The 15,963-nt window shown below is 57.2% G+C and overlaps 1 protein-coding gene across 5 annotated transcripts; it reads right to left on the bottom strand.

The window, feature by feature from the left end:
* Positions 1 to 149: 149 nt before the first annotated feature.
* Positions 150 to 14,460, bottom strand: plekhg2 (pleckstrin homology domain containing, family G (with RhoGef domain) member 2). 5 transcript variants are annotated; one of them, XM_037267379.1, is made up of 23 exons: positions 14,243 to 14,460; positions 13,162 to 13,235; positions 12,456 to 12,895; positions 11,446 to 11,546; positions 9,298 to 9,364; positions 8,738 to 8,784; positions 7,860 to 8,010; positions 7,465 to 7,596; positions 7,211 to 7,393; positions 7,018 to 7,110; positions 6,591 to 6,677; positions 6,180 to 6,213; positions 5,973 to 6,071; positions 5,796 to 5,897; positions 5,552 to 5,590; positions 5,357 to 5,364; positions 5,157 to 5,261; positions 4,977 to 5,097; positions 3,353 to 4,915; positions 3,093 to 3,273; positions 2,639 to 3,010; positions 1,342 to 2,502; positions 150 to 1,311 (listed from the first exon to the last, which is right to left on the bottom strand). In XM_037267379.1, exons 2-23 carry the CDS (start codon positions 13,208 to 13,210, stop codon positions 738 to 740), a joined length of 5,709 nt encoding a protein of 1,902 aa, XP_037123274.1. In that variant the 5' UTR covers positions 13,211 to 13,235; positions 14,243 to 14,460; the 3' UTR covers positions 150 to 737. The 5 variants fall into 5 exon arrangements, with proteins under 5 accessions (XP_037123274.1, XP_037123272.1, XP_037123271.1 ...); XM_037267377.1 differs by having other exon boundaries at positions 150 to 2,502; positions 3,353 to 4,913; positions 4,978 to 5,097; XM_037267376.1 differs by having other exon boundaries at positions 150 to 2,502; positions 4,977 to 5,094.
* Positions 14,461 to 15,963: the final 1,503 nt, after the last annotated feature.

The following is a 15,963-nucleotide window of genomic DNA, read 5'->3' as shown; positions in this document are numbered from 1 at the left end:
ACAAGCGAATCCAAAATGACAAGAATGGCAAGGCGCTGCTGTAAGCCACCACTCACCCCCAGATGCACACGAGCCAAAACGCATTTGAATTGGAAAAGCGCTTTGGTTTTTACACACGTGAGGGAATCCAATCGAATGGAGACCGATGGTTCCGCTGGGAAATGAGGCGCGTACTTTATTGCAAAGAAAGAGTTCGACGGTGCCAAGGAAAAAGCGCAACACAATAACGGTGCCACCGGGGAGATTTTCTTCCAGATCATTTTCCAGTCATTGCCAGCAAACTCAAATGTGAAGTCGACTTAGTCTTTTGGAAATATTCCTTCGCCGTCAAAGCGATTCCAGGCACGAGTGAATTGTGCTGTATTTCCTCCGAATGACAAAGATGTTGACAAATTGGAGGCTGACATTTGAGCCCCGACCCCCCAGCGCAAATGTGCCTACCATCTCAGAGTTCATAAATAAACAATACAATGACTACAAATGGATGGTTAGCAATAGCACAAAATAATCCCAATTTTATGATGGTACACAACATAAGTGTGATTGAGCACTGCATTTGTCGGACAGACAACCTTTTTTTTTCTTTGTTTACACCAAGATTGCTTTCTTCCCTCTCCGGGTTCAACCAGAGGTGGCGAAGAGCCGCTTGAAAAATACGGCGAGTCGCTGTGCCGGTTTTTGCCGTCCGTCCACATTTTCCACATGGCTAAAAAGCCGTCGCGCGCGCGCTCAATTTTTCACAGCTGGCTGCAGTTGTGAGGAAGCGCAGAAGCGACAATGTTCACGCTGACTCGTCTGGCCGTGGGAATTTGTCCGCCCGCCGCCGGTGGCGTCTGGCTCACGCTCACGTGGGCCGTGCTGAAGGAAGTGATCCGACCACTTCCGGCGATCTGCAAGTTGACGGTGGTGGCGTAGCTGGTCTTCTGAGCAGACGCGCGGCGGGCAGAGGGCGCGCAGACGGCGGCCCGCGGAGGCGAGCGGGCCCGGCACGTTTGCCGAGGAGCGTCCGGAGGCGAGGATGGGAGGGCGCGGGCCCACTTGGCCTCTGGGCCCACGTAGGCGCAAATCAAATGGCTCCGACAGCTCCCTTCTTCCAACTCTGCATCTGGCCAATCCGTCGCCAGCGCCGCCGTAGTGGACTGCGAGAGGGAGCTGAGGCGACAGGTGGGGCTGGTGCTGCTGGAGGTGCAGAGGAGCCACGGCGGACTGCTGCAATGCTCTCCACCAAGGTCACAAGAGATTGGTGACTCTGGAGGGCAAGACGGTGAGCGTCCGCTCAAAGCAGACTCATGGCCGCCTTGGGCCCAGGAGCCACGCGCTTGGCCGGCTGGGCTCGGGGACCCGTCTGACCTGCGGAGGCCGTGAGCTTTGTCGGGGTGAGGGGACCCGGTCCGGGAAAAAGTCCCATTCTCCTGAGCGGAACAAGAAGACAAGGAGCGAGTGAGGGAGCCAACTTGGGGATTCCTGGCTTTGGGCGCCGGCGTGACACTGCAAGTCCAAAGTGGCACACCCGTCATTTGAGGGCGTGAGGAGGACCATGCGTCAGCCATCTTCAGAGTTAGACCCAAGGTGGTTGGGGAACCTGCGCCTGGAGTCGGGGGGGGCTGGCTTGCCCTGGCAGAGGCAGGGGGGGGCGAGCAGACGCGTGTGAAGGGAGGGGGCGGGCTCGCCGCCGGAGAGGACTGCACGCTTGCGCAAAAGGGTCGCGCCATGCGATTGTGCGACCCAAAGGAGAGACCGTCGACGGTGTTAGCCAACTGCGCCTTGGCTGGGCCGGGAGAGCAGCTTTCACTCCCAAATTCACCGTGCCGACTCGCTCTCAGAAACGGGGAGGAAGGACAAGAAGAGTTGGCCGAATGGTAGGAAAAAGCGCAGTCCGCAAAGGGCGACCTGAGGGGGGATGGAGGATAGCCACCGTTCCCATCCAAACAGGCCGCTCGCCAACCGGACGGCGGACGGGAAGACGGCGAGCGCGCTGCCGAGGGAGGACTTTGCAGGGATGAGCTTGGCGCCGGCCGCCCGCCGCCGCCGCCGCTGTTCTTTTTTGACAACGTTTGACTGATGCAGGAGGCGGCCAAGGATCTTGTGAATGCCGACAAAGATGCGGCAGGAGAGGAAGCGGGTGCGGACGGCGCGCAAGAAGGTCCCGCTCCTTTGGACAAACTTTGGGGAGGAGCGGCCCTCTCGGAGGAACTCCCGACAGGCGTCAAAGTCTTGTCTTTCTTTGCTAAGGGGGCGGAACGAGACGGCGGAATCACGGCGAAAGGTGACACGCACGTGACCGCTCTGGCGGACGGGCGGGGCTGCGCCGCCGAGGGTGGAGAAGCGCTAACGGCAGAAGCGCGCCACGAGACAGGGGGCGATGTCGCGCGACGGGAGTCCTCGTCAGGGACGACGGGACTGGACGTCGCCGACGGACGGAAGGCGGTTCGGGGTGGAGAGCGGTGTGCCGAGAAGAGGGGCAGGCTGCTGGGCCGTCCCGGATTCTGCTGCTCTGATTTCCTGTAGTAGACAATGTTGATACGTTTGTCAAAACCAGGCTGCCCGGCCCGCCCCGCCCGGCCCGGCCCGGCCCCGCCCGCTGCCTGCGTTCCCATTTGTCACCATTGACTTTTGCTTGACAAACGGTCAGACTTACCCGGCGCCGAAACGGACCTCGCCGGTATGGGCTAAGTCCGTCGGCAATCCCGCCAGACGCTCACGAGACGTGGGAGGGACGTGCGGCTCCGGGCCGGATGACGACGGAGCGGGTCCCTCTGGCGGCGCTCTCTGGAATGTTTGCTGGGGAGCTTTCTGAGCGTCTGGCAAAGACGTTCCTGGCGGCTGGCTATTTGACGGACTCTGGGATTTGTCCACGCCGGGCAAATCCCCTTTGCTCGTACGGTCGGGCCGGTGCGGCGCAGCTGCCGAATCCTGTTTGGATTGCTGCTGCCGAAGCTGGGAAAGCTTCCGAGGCGGACCGGAGTCTTTCAGCGCCGCCGCCGCCGCCGTGTCTTCTCTCAGCTCTGACCTACACACCACAGCCGTGAGAAAAAGGTCACGGGCCTCAGGAGCAAAGCTAGACCCGATGGAGCGGATGATGTGTCACATACCCGAGGCACGTTCTGGCTGATCTTACGGACTGGAGTTCTTCATCCGGTCCGCCGCGGTTGTGTTCTTTGTTTAGCGCCGTGATGAAGTCCCTGGGCCTGGAGAGGCTGAATCCTCGCCAGTCGAGTTGACAGGCAGAGTTTGCCTCTTGGCCGCCGGGCAGCGCCGCCGCTTTCAGCACACCTACCAGACCAGAGAAGACGGGCCTCATGGATATGGATAGCCGTGGCAGACCAGAAAACGTTTGTAAAGCATGGCGTACCGCTGGGTTCTTTCGGATCCATTTGAAGCGGGCTGCAGCGCCGAGCGCTCGGTTCTTCCCCATCCCTTTTGGCCGGGCCGCTCGGGTCCTCCCGGCTCACGGCGGCGCGCTCACGGTTCTTGCCGTCGGGCTGGGTGCGCTTCTGGCGCTCACGCAACATCTGCGCTTTAGCAGAGCTGCTCTCGTCCCGGGCTTCGGTCGGACACAATCTTTGCCATTGGTTCCGTCGGTGGCATTTGGGTCCGGCCTGGGCGCGGATCGGAGCGTCATCCGTCCCGTCCGGCCTCCGTTGGGTCTGAGGCCTCGTGTGTCCGGAGAGCGAAGGCGCTGGGCTTTTGTCTGCTTTTTGCCGCAAGGGCACCTTGGCGGCGCTGCCTTTGAGACTGTACATAGTGGCGAGAGTTTGGACTTTGCTCAGGATGCGCTCGGAGTTGTGCGCCAGCGAGGGGTCGGCTTCAAATAAGCCGATTGCCGTGATGTCGGCGGCGGCGAGCGTGCCCTCAAACAAGGCCCGCTTGGTGGAGACCATCCGAGACGGTCGGCAACCCCGTCTCGCTGCCGCGGGACTACCGGTGGCTTTATGTTTGCCTCGGGTCCGAGCGGAGCTCGTTTGAAGACACGGCGGGCTCGCTGGGTGACCGCCTGAGGATTCTTTGGGACTTTCCTTGCCTTCTTCTTCTTCTTCTTGTCTTGTCTTCTCTTGTTGTGTACTGTGTGGAGGCCATGGCCCGTCATCTTGGTCTGCTCCTTGGTTTCCACCGGCCGCCCGGATTTGCTTTTGGGCCGGATCGGGGCCGCTCGAGGGCAGATCGGCAGGACCCTCGCTTGGATTGTCAGGGTCTTCCATCCGGATTGGTGACTCATCGTCGCCATTTCTGTCTTTGGCTTCCAAAAGCACCGGGCTTGAATGCACGTCGTCCACATTTCCATGACGAGAATCTTCCACAAGTGCGGGAGAAGCGCTCTGGAGACGGTGAGCGCTCTGCGTTTGAAGAGCTTCGTTCCCTTGGTTGTCATTTGGCAAAGGCGGGGGCGGACGGTTCACCGGTCCGGTGGGACTGGGTGCAAAAGGGCTGCTCCTTCCAGACGTCTGGTCTTCGTCCTCTCCGCCATCTTCCTCCTCTTGTAGCTCAGCCGCTGCCTCATAATAACTTTTGATTTTTTCAATGATCCTCTTGTCACGCTCGGCGCCCGGTTTGGGCTCTGCGCTGGGGCCGTCATCCGGCTGGCCGGAGGAATGGCCCGCCTCCTCCTGACCACGCGCCTGGCCGTGCTCCAGGATGGAGACGCCGGGAGGACTTTCTGTTTTGTGTGGCTCGCCTTCTGATATTTTGCCGACGTCAGCGTTTGCATCTAATTCTTCCGCTGAAGGCAGCAGCCCGTTTTGCGGCCTCTCCCTCATTTGGACCTCACTTCCATTTGGAGCGCCGGCGGCGCTCTGCTCTTGGGCGTTCTGGCAAGTTTCCGCTTCCTCCCGGAGCGCCGGCGGGGGCAGCGGGCAGGTGAAGTCGCTTTGGCGAGGTGGCGGCGACTCGGCCCTGGGCTGATCCGGGAGCACCTCCTGAGAAGAACACAAAGGCCGTTGAGCTCGGCGCCGGCTCGCGTCAAGCACGAGGTGGGCTCACCGCAGAAAGCAGTCCCTCCCTCGCTCGGCTTTGGTTGATCAACTCCAGGATCTCCTCTGTGATGGACAGAGTGGGGGGAGCGCAGAGCGCTACCAGATCCTCCTCCTCCTCCTCCTCCTCAAGATGAGAGTCAAGGTGTGTCAAGGACAGTCAGACTTGAGTTCCGACATGAGGCTCACCTCTCGCTCCGGCCGGCAGAGGACAGAGGAGTCCGGCGTGCCGCCGCTTCCCGCCGCCGAGCTTAAACCGTGGGCCCGCTTCAGCTCACCCTCGCTGTCGGCTCGCTGGGAAAGACGGACGGACGGACGGACAAGGCTGGTCACTACATGCGTGGGCTGACGCTCACCAGATTGAACAAACAAAGGGGACGTTGTCTCACCTTCGGGCCTGCCGGGAGACGTCACGTGAGGATGACGGGTCGGTGCGGAGCGGAAAAGAATGTTAGCTAGCGCAACACCGCGGCTAACCCAGAGCGAGAGCCGCCCGGGGCCAGCTTTGGCCAATGTGCACCAATTGAAAAGCTACTTGGCAAAACGTTGCACCTTTGCATTGAGCCCATTAGGAATTTGCTCACCGTGAGGATGAAATGCCGCTCGGATGTCCTTGGCTGGAGCTGAAAGACAAAAACGTTTGCTTGACTTTTTGTGACCTGGAAGATCTGGTGACATTGTCAAAGAGGTTCCTTCAAAGTGGACTTTGACGCCTGCCGAGCCTCTTTAACATGTACTTTTCAGAATGGACTTTTGATCTCCGGCTTAAAATTTGGAGAGAGAAAAGTGAACGTGAACGTCTCCAACCTGCTCTTTGGGCGTACCTACCGGACTGTCTCCTGGTGCGTCTGTAGGGCAGATTTGCCTCCAGCAGCAGCGGCAAACTCTTCCTGCTTTTTTCAGGCGTCAGCGCGAGCATGGCGGGCGGTTCTGCAAGGTCACGCAAAACATCCACGGAATTGACTTCTCTTTCGGCAAACGGACGAGCCAGTGCAAGTTCCAGACCTGAGCGCCGTCGTCCTCGGTGATAAGCGGGAACGTCGTCCGGTCGCGGTGAAGCCCAAGGAAGCTTTGTGGGGCGCTCGTGCTCAAAGTGGTGGGCTGCTGACAGACAAGGCGCAAAGCTTTCAGAGTCGGCAAAGGATTTGGCAGTAACCGCTGAAGGCTCGCCAGCCGTTCTGACGTCTTGCGCGCACGCGCGCGTTCACTCACACTGACAGAAGTCGTCTCCGAGGACCTGCCTGGCCTGCAAAGCACAACAATCGCAATGCGTCAATGGCAAATTGTGGGTAAAGACGAGCGAGAGCATCTGGATCTTTTCACATTCTCTCTTTTGATTTCTTTCATGCTTCTCGAGAAAGAGGGGCGGGCGGTAGTTGAAGCTCAACTTTGACCAAGTTCAGTCCAGACGAGACGGGACGAGCATGCGGGCCTACTTGGGCCACGTCTACACTGGCGTCGTCTTTTTTTTTCTTTTTTTCCTGGCTTGCTCACAACACGAGGGTGTAACTACAATAATGACCAGAAGGGGGCAGCAGAAGCCAGCACAAAACGACTCGCGCGCTTGGGCAACCATCCTTTTTGCCAACCGACGGACGCGCTCGTTCTTTCTCGCCAGCCAACCTTGTGCGGAAGAGAAGCCGGATGATTTTCGATGATGAGTTTGTTGAGGTAGTGAACCCACAGCCTCTTCTCCTCCATGTTCTTGGTCTGCAGTCAACAATGAACAAACACAATGAAGACAAGAGCAGCCAGCAACACGCGTTGAAGGAAGGAAGGAAGGAAGGAAGGAAGGAAGGAAGGAAGGAAGGAAGGAAGGAAGGAAGGAAGGAAGGAAGGAAGGAAGGAAGGAAGGAAGCAGCTCCAAAAGAGTCCAAAACTTTGCCCAGCGCACACACGTGCACACACGCACGCTTTGGGGTGTTCTTGGCGCACCACCAAAAGTCCAAAGCAATCCTGCTTTGAGCCCAACGTGCAGCAAAAGTACGCGCTGGCTCATTTTGGGCAAAGTTTGGAGATGCCTCCCTACTTGAAATGAACCTTCCTTCACCTGGACAACGTGCTGCTGTTTGGGAATCATCAGGTCGGACACTCGGAAACACAGCGGGTTCTTCAGAGTGTCCGCCAGCTGGAGGTTGCAGCACTGGGCAAAAAAGGCAATTGACAAACTCAAGTGGCGGTGGCGGCGGCGCAAGAGAGGGAACTGCCGCTCGCGCGCTCGCTCGCTCTTTGGCACCACTCACAAAGATGTGCGTGCTGTACACAAAGCGCTCGGCACGCTTCTTGGCGATCAGCAGCATCCTGTCAAACAGGAAGAAGGCGCGCTCCTTCTTCACCCGCTGGACCTTGAAGGAACCTTCCAGAACCAGCTCGCCAAAGCCGCTCAGGTCGGGACCGCTCCAGTTCACCAGCAGCGACTCGATTTCCTGGGGACACGCGCTGGCTCTGTGGGCTGGAGTCGCCCAAAAAGCCCCCCCCCCCCCCCACACACACGCACCTGCAAGCGGACGGCGTGCTCCTGCTTCCTCTTCATGTCGTTGATGTACCAGGCCACCGCCGTCATGGTGATGATGGCGTCCTCCACCACCTCGTAGCCCGGGTCGCTCTTGTCCAAATGCTTGGCGAGTTCCTGGGAGCGCGACAAACGTCAGCAAACGTACCGGTCGTTTGGGCCAAATTGCGCAACGGGACGCTCCGGTGCAAATGTGAGAGAGGGAGGGCGGCAGGAAAGGCGCATTCGCTCTTTGCCGTGCAATTGCACATCTACGGCAGTAGGTGGCAGTGCGGCTCGCATTCATTTCTTTTCAGGCTGGCAAAGTTTCAATCCTTTGTTCTAAGGTGGGCGACATTCGGCGCGGCGTCACCCGCCGAGGGGGAAGTCTGACGAGTTACCTGCAGGAGGAGGTGATACTTGAGGATGCGCTGCACGGGTTTCAGGAGGTACGTCTCCAGCGGCAGCGAGTGCTTGAGGGTGGCGCGTCGCTCGTGGAAGAAGCGGACCAGGCTTTCGTTCTTCATGCACTCCCTCAGAACGGACACCGAGCTGCAAATGGAAGAAGCCCCCCACATAGTTGCGCTTTCTCAAGAAGAAGAATGAATTTTGGCTATGAAGAACAACAGCCGAAGCACTCAGCTTTGGATTGATGACCCCCCCCCCCCCAAACCCACAAAAGAAAAAAAAAAAGCAGCCCCAAACATTTGTTCTTCTCGGCTCCAGTTGACAAGGAAGTCAAGCAGGCCTGAAATGCTGCCCGGATTTTTTTTTTTTTTTGCCTCTGCTTTGGATCACCAAAAGCATCTGACCTACTTTCTGGTTTGTTTTTTTCCTTAACTGAGGCAGGAAGCAAAGAAGCGAGCAAGGCGCCTGTGTGTGTGTGTGTGTGTGTGTGTGCGCGCATGTGCGTGCGCTTGTGCGTGAGTGCAGCACACAACTAAGACTGTGTTCCTTGAAAGAGGACAAAGGAGATTTTTGGGCAAGGCGTCGGCAGACGGCTGGATGCCAGAGCCGAGCGCAGAAGGACATGGACTTGAAATGCAACCACAACACCTTCAGACAATCCTGATCAGCTCACACATTTCACAAGCAATCCCAGACTAAGGCAAGGTGTGAAGGCTTAGATGAAGAAGGGAAGGGATGACGTTGCAGCCGGCTTCAACAACGTCACTCCCCCCCTTCATTGGAAAAATGGATGGAAGATGACGTGGACCTGCTGGCCGTTTGCCAGACTACGCAAGCCACACACACACACACACACGGACGATGTACTCACTTGGGGTAGTTCATGCAGTACAGCGTGTAGATGTCAAAGCCTTCACTCTGTGAAGGCAAAATTGGGTCAGCAAGATATGCTCTTGACTTGACGTCTATCTCTCGCTGACATTTTGCTAGCACTGCCACACACACACACACGCACTCAATACAAGCAAAGACTTTTTACAGGGTGTTGGTCTGATCCTCAGCAGTGGAAGTTCAACAAAGTGACGTGTGTGTGTGTGAGCGAGTGAATGACCTGCTGGTTGTGACCTGCTTCCTGTTGCACACGCGTGCACGCATGCAGGCAGGCAGGCAGGCAGGCAGGCAGGCAGGCAGGCAGGCAGGCAGGCAGGCAGGCAGGCAGGCAGGCAGGCAGGCAGGCAGGCAGGCAGGCAGGCAGGCAGGCAGGCAGGCAGGCAGGCAGGCAGGCAGGCAGGCAGGCAGGCAGGCAGGCAGGCAGGCAGGCAGGCAGGCAGGCAGGCAGGCAGGCAGGCAGGCAGGCAGGCAGGCAGGCAGGCAGGCAGGCAGGCAGGCAGGCAGGCAGGCACGCACACACACGGGGCACCTGCTTCTCACCCTTTCCACAAAGCAGTCGGCGATGGCGGCGGCATGCCGGCTTCTCTCCAAATCCTCCAGCAGTTCACTGCGGAGAGAGACAGATGCCAGACCAGGTGAGAAGATAGCCTGGCCTCGTCACACAGGCGAGGGGCGGCGTTGTTAGTCACCGACCCAAACTCGACGTTTGTTTGTTTTTTTACACATGGCTTGGGTTCTTTTGGATGGGTCAACTCATGCATAGCAAGTTGAAGGTGGGGCGCTGAACCTTCCTCCCAAATCAGATAGGCAGCGAGTGAGTCGGTCGGACTCCCTGCACTCAGACTTGAGCAGATGTTGTCATGGAAACGTGACCATGTCATTCACGTGAGGCGAGCGCGCCTCATTCTCCCCCTCTTGCCCCTTGCGCTCCCTCTTCTGGCGCCAGAAGACATTTTCAGGGGGAGGGTGGACGCCGGGACTTTGGAAAGGTCTGGCTCACGCTGTGGAGCGGAGCCAACCAAAGGCAAGCTGCTCCATGCAGTTTTGGAGAAGCAAATCAACAGAACACCACAAAGAAAGCAAAACGGAAGCTGAGACAAAACCTATTTGAACTCCGGCACACCGAAAGTCAACGTTCACAATGTGCAGCAAAGCTTACACAACACTTGACTGTGAGCGTGTGAGCATGTGTGCGTGCGTGCGTGCGTGCCTCCACCTTCCTCCACGCCGTCGCCAGCGAGAAAATGATGGGACGCAAGTTTATCATTTACGTGACTAAAAGAAGACAAATTGCAACCTTGGAGAAATGAAAATGGCTGCCGGCACTCGCTTAAGTATACAGTGTGTGCGTATGGGGGCAGGGGGGGGCATCATGCTGCTCCAAGTTCCTGCAGCAACGCTACGCATTGCAACATGCACCAGACGTACGTGTCCACATCAAGTCAACATGAGGCGAGGCGAGGCGAGCTGCGGCCGCAGCACCGCAATATGAAGAAGAAAACAAAGGAAAGCATCTCATGGACACAATCAGAGAGCATGGAAACAAAAGCAAGTTACGGGATGACCGAGCATGCTCAAAACATTCCTTCAGCTCAAATTACGTTGTACGCGCAGCCGCTGCATGCTTTTGGCCGTCCGGCATCTGGCAGTGCGTGCGTGTGTGTGTGTGTGTGTGTGTGTCTGTGTGTGAGTGTGTGTGTGCATGCGCAATGTGGAAGGAAAGCAAGAAATGAGGTCAAACTGTTTCCTGAGCAGGAAGCCAAAGTGAGGTGTGTAGGGGGGCTGGGGTTCTACTTGAAGCTCGTTAGCTGCTGGCTTGTACAGTGCTCTCATCAATTCATTAAGTTTAACTTCATTACACAGCTGCGAGCGCATGCGCGCGTGCACACACACACGCACATTCTCCTTTGCTGGCTCATACGAAAACTTCCCATGAGAACGCAGAGGCAGGAAGTCTGGAAGGAATGAAAACTGTGTGTGTGTGTGTGTGTGTGTGTTTGGCCTCACACATGCGTGCTTTTGTCTGTGTGTGATTTATGGGAGTGTGTGTGTGTGTGTTTGCTGGCACTGAGCGTAAAAAGAGAATTCTCAGCAACTGAAATGAGACATTTTGGGGGGGAAATTCAGCGTGGCTGCATTTTGAACAAACAAGAAGATGCTGCTGAAAGCTTTCTCTCCTTCCTTTTTTTATGACGGGAACTTTGTGTCCCGGCGGGAGCGGAACCCGAAGAAAAGCCGCCGGCGCCAGCTTGGCCGCCGCGCTCCTGCCTGGCTCCGGCCGGCCTTTCCATCTTATCTGCTGTCAGCGCCAAAGCGTTGCCACAAGACGTTTTTTCCACCATCTTGTCCAACGTCAGATGCAAAAACCCGGCGTGACCCTCTTCTGCTTTCAACACGTTTGCACATTTTTCGCTGGGGGGGAACATCTGCGCCGCCGCAGCGCTTCTGCTCCGTCATTTCAGAACGATATGCAGCAGCTCGAGCGGAACCGGCCCACTGCAAACCGGGCCTCTAACTGGACTGACAAAACATCACGCACGCACTTTTAAGCATTCCAGCGAGCCCCTCCCATTTTGGGACGGCCGAGCATTCAACCGCACACAGCGTCAACGTGAGGCCGCTTTGCACCCATGTGGGACCAACTTATGGCCGTCAGTGAGGACCGTTCCTCAGCGCCGGCCGGCTTACCTGTTGAACTCGTAGATGTCCTCGATGTTGCAGAACAGAGCGCTGACCTGCTCCGGGTTGACGGGAAGCGCGGCGCAGTCGATGATGCAGCCCAGGTAGTCCTGTGCGCAACAAAACGAGCCGATCAGTAGGAGGCCCAATGCGCTCGCTGCGTGGCGCTCGCTCACTTTAGTAGGTCCATTCGGAGCGAGCCGCAGCCGAGTCCGAGCCAAGTTGCGGCCCGAAGGCGACAGCGGACGCGTGAGGTCACGTGACCCCGCCGGCTCGCACGCACACACTGATGTTTGAATAGCGTGAGCCGTGTTCACTCTGCGCCTCGTCGTTCCTCCGACCCTCACTCACGCTGAGCTCAGCCGGCTTGGCCACGATCCTCCCGCGTTGTTTCATACTTTGGCGCGCCATCATCTTTGCCCCCCCCCCCCCGTTACCGGAAAAGCGGAGGAACCGGGAGGATCCGCTTCAGACGCCTGACACACACACACCATCGCCGCCACTTTGGGGGACTGCCGCAAACACACTCACTCACTCACTCACTCACTCACTCACTCACTCACTCACTCACTCACTCACTCACTCACTCACTCACTCACTCACACACACACTCAGTGGCTTACTATGGCAGTTGGTTCAAATTCCCAGCGAGCGTGACATCATGTAGCTTCAATCAAATCCAGATTTCAAGCAGACCACAAAAAGGGGGGGGGGGCTGCGCACACCAGCGCACAATCAGGTCTTGAGGAATTTGGGCTTTCTTATCAGAAGACTTTGAGCATTATTAAAGCAGGTTGTGTGTGTGTGTGTGTTGGTATGTTCCAAGTTTTTTTTGATGATTTGCATCCTGTGTGCTTCCAATTTGGCTGTCGTAGCGTTGCGCTAACGTGATGAGCGTGAAGCGCCATCGACGCTGGTGGGCACAACGCAAACAACTCTTTGAACTCTTGCGCTTTCTCCCAAACGACTCCGAGCACGGAGCCCAAATGTTCATTTGGTCGGTCGGGCCCTTGTCTCACCTCCACGATGCTCTTGAGGTCCCTGACGTAGGCTTGCTCCGTCTCCACGATCTCCATGACAACCCTCTCCAGCCGGGACAGCGGCCTGGGCACGGCGGCGGCGGCGCCCGCCACCAACGGGGTGAGGTGCAGGCTGATGTCGGAGCCGTTCCTCTCAGGCGGCGCCGAGGCGGCGGCGGCGGCGCCGTCGGCTGCGGCCTTGTAGGCCGGCACGGCGCCGTAAGGGAGCGACGAGGAGGACGAGGAGGACGAGGACGAGGCGTCCTGCAGCGATACGGAGGAGGCGGACGACGACAGCGAGAGCGAGGCCGGCCGCTCGCAGTCGGAGCAGACGCTGTTGACCGACGTGCAGGAGGAGGAGGAGGCGCCCCGCTCGCCCGACGACATCATCCTGCCCATCATGCCGCTCAGCGACGACGCCGACGACGGCCGCTTGGCACCTGCGTGACATTTGCGTGTGCCCCACCGCAACAATCAACAATCAGTCCGGGGAAAAAAAATGTCACGGCCTGAGCAAATTCCTCAGACAAAATGCAAACTACGTCAAAATACGCTCCCGAGTTCAATCGGGTTCACACGGATGGACAGACGGACGGAATGACCAAATAAATGCCAGAGAGCGAATGGCAAATGGGCCCGCGATGGACGGACCGCTCCGGAGGCCAGCCAAAGCAACAGACGGCGATCGGGGTGGAAAGGCGCTCACCTGTGCCGCCGGATGATCTGGAGCTCCCGCGACGCCAACCCTCAGGCATGATGTGATGATGAACGGGAAGCAACCTGAAGCAACGAGACAGGCGCAGGCAGGGTGAGGCTTAGGCCGGCGCCGCTTGGTGCCATCGTGTGCACGTGGACCTCCTGCCAGGCCACTGACGCTGACACGGGTCGAGCCCATTTGCACTCGTCCGCTCTGGTGACAGCAGGCAAAGCAAAGTCGTCTAGCGAGAGCCAAAGTCGCTCTTCTGAGCAGATTTTTCGGCGCTTGTGATTGGCTGTGCCCCCGACAGAACACACGCGCCAAGAGCAGCAAAGTGCCAGCAACAATAACAACAATCTCAGCCCAAAATGGTCTCTCAGAAGTGCACAGGTACCATCAATAAAACTTTTGGAGAACAAAAGAGCGGGGGAAAAAGAAAGACAAAATGGTTTCCAGATCTGCCATTGGAAGATCTGTACGGATCGGGGGGAGCAAACGCAGCAAGCGCTCAGCTCAGCTCGGCTCGGCCCGGCTCCCGGCATGCAAGCGCCGGGCCGCCGTGCTCTTGCACTGCAAATGCAACCCAGCGGACCTTAGACCGGGTCTTGATGGACAGTCCGTTAGAAAACTTTGATCACATGACTCAGAAGATCACAACGTGTCTCAAGCTCGCTGGTGACAGCCAGCCTGCCGGCCGGCCGGCCAGCCGGCCAGTCAGCCAGCCAGCAAGCTGCGCAAGAGCAGCAGCACAGCACTGCTGTTGGCCTGCTGCTTCCATTGTGCCCAAAACAACACCATGACATACGTACACACGCTTGCTCGCTCACTCGCTCGCTCGCATGCTAAAGTTGCAAACGCTCACAAATATCTGATACGTTAACTTTCCTCCTCATCATCTGCGGCCCGAAATCGTGCCGAGTGACCTGCTCGCATCCTCGCTGCCGCCCCCTGCAGGCCAACCGCAGCCACGTCTGGTCGCCAACAAACGGCGGGCGGGCGGCTTCACCAAAGTATGCGCGACGAAAGGAGCGCACCGAGGCCGTGACCACAGTGCGGCTTCATGCGCTTGCGGCTGCATTGGGAGCCTCACCTGCCTTCCGGACGACGCTTCCCGGCCTCCGCAACCTTCCCACCTCCGCACACGATTTAATGGCCCTCACAGGCGTCAACGCTCAAAAAACAACCAAAAGCCTCCACGGCGCGCGACGTCATATCGCCCCAAGTCGCTGGCTGCCCCGGGAAGTCCGCGCGGGCGCCCTGCACGGCGGCTCAGATCCGCTCTGACTGAGCGAGCCGGGGGCGAGGAGGGAGGGAGGGAGGGAGGGAGGGAGGGACGGACGGAGGGAGGGACGGACGGAGGGAGGGAGGGAGGGAGGGAGGAGTAAGGGAGGAAGAGTCTGAGCGGCAGAGAGAGCGAGAGAGAGAGAGAGAAACGCCAGCTGCTCGCAAGCAAAGGAAAAGTCATGAGCAGCTGCGCAAAAAGGCAAGCAGGAATGTTTCTCATCTTTGGAGATTTGCTGACATCTTCGCCGTAAATGGCGCCGTGTCTCGCCTTTGAGCTGACTCACAACACAAAGCAGACACACACACACACACACACACAAAAGCTTGCTCCCAAGTGTCTGACTGACAAAACATGGACCGACTTTGGGGATGCGTGAGTGTGTACACTCTCCACACACACGCACACGCACACACACACACACACACAAACACATGACTCCCATTGACAGACAATGGTGCACTTAAGTGTCTGACAAACATTAGTTGAAGAAAAACCCCCTACTGACTGTGCGTGTTATCTTGCATGTTACACAGACAAGACAAAAGCTACAGGCATTTGTGTTATCCCTTGTAACGACCCTCACTAAAGCACTGCATTCCATATCATCCAAAATACGCTCGGGTCGGCTCCCGGGTTGATCGGCAACAAAGCCAGACGGTCGTCAAGGCGACCGACTACAAGATGGCTCACCTTACGTGGAGACAGCGTCGTCGTGACGACAGACGGCCATGACAGAGTCAGCGTCGTCGTCGTCATCATCATCCCAGCTGAGTCAGCGTTTTTGATTCATCCACCACGGCTGCAGCTTGAATTCTTCCCCCACTGAAGAACACAAAAACACATTTTAGCTCCATCACTCAACATGTGTAAACGTTAGGTGATCATAACATTCTTGTGTGTTACGGCACCACAAAAGAAAATCAGAGAAGGACGAGAATTTTTGGAGGATAGTCACAATTTGACGAGATTAGCTGTATTTTTCAAGTTCCCCCCCCCCCCCCAATAAATCTTGGAAGCATAATAATGGCATAGAATAAGTCTTTCTTTTTGGGAAGAAAGAAGGCATTAGACAGAAAACAACTCTTGAACTCTTTGCCACAGTCCTTCAGACTTTGGCTGACACATACGTTGGTCCACCCAAAGTCATGTTGGTCACTCAAATGGGGTCAGGCAACTTTTTCAACATGCGTGCAAATGCACAAATTCTTTCATTCCCAGCTTTAAAGTGGACAAACACTCACACACAAAGTATCCAAAGATGTGCAGACAAACACACACAAACACAAAGGGAAGCTAGGCTAAGCTAAAGTGCTGAGCTGGCACTTTTTTGTGTGTTATTCCAAGTCAGTCGCCCGACATTCCTGCTACCATTTCCCCGAACGCACGCAATCAGCCGCCACCTCTTTGCAGGGGTCAAAGGTCAGGGGGCAACAAAGGGACAACGTGACCGGGGAAGTGAAAGGAACTGCGGACGGATGCGGTGGTCAACATTTCACATTTCCACCCAAAGCGTCAACGGCGCCAGG

Source organism: Syngnathus acus, chromosome 13 (assembly GCF_901709675.1).
Source record: "Syngnathus acus chromosome 13, fSynAcu1.2, whole genome shotgun sequence".
Taxonomy (NCBI): domain Eukaryota; kingdom Metazoa; phylum Chordata; class Actinopteri; order Syngnathiformes; family Syngnathidae; genus Syngnathus; species Syngnathus acus.
Note: the sequence above shows the minus strand (reverse complement) of the source record. Positions and strands in the feature narration are given on the sequence as shown.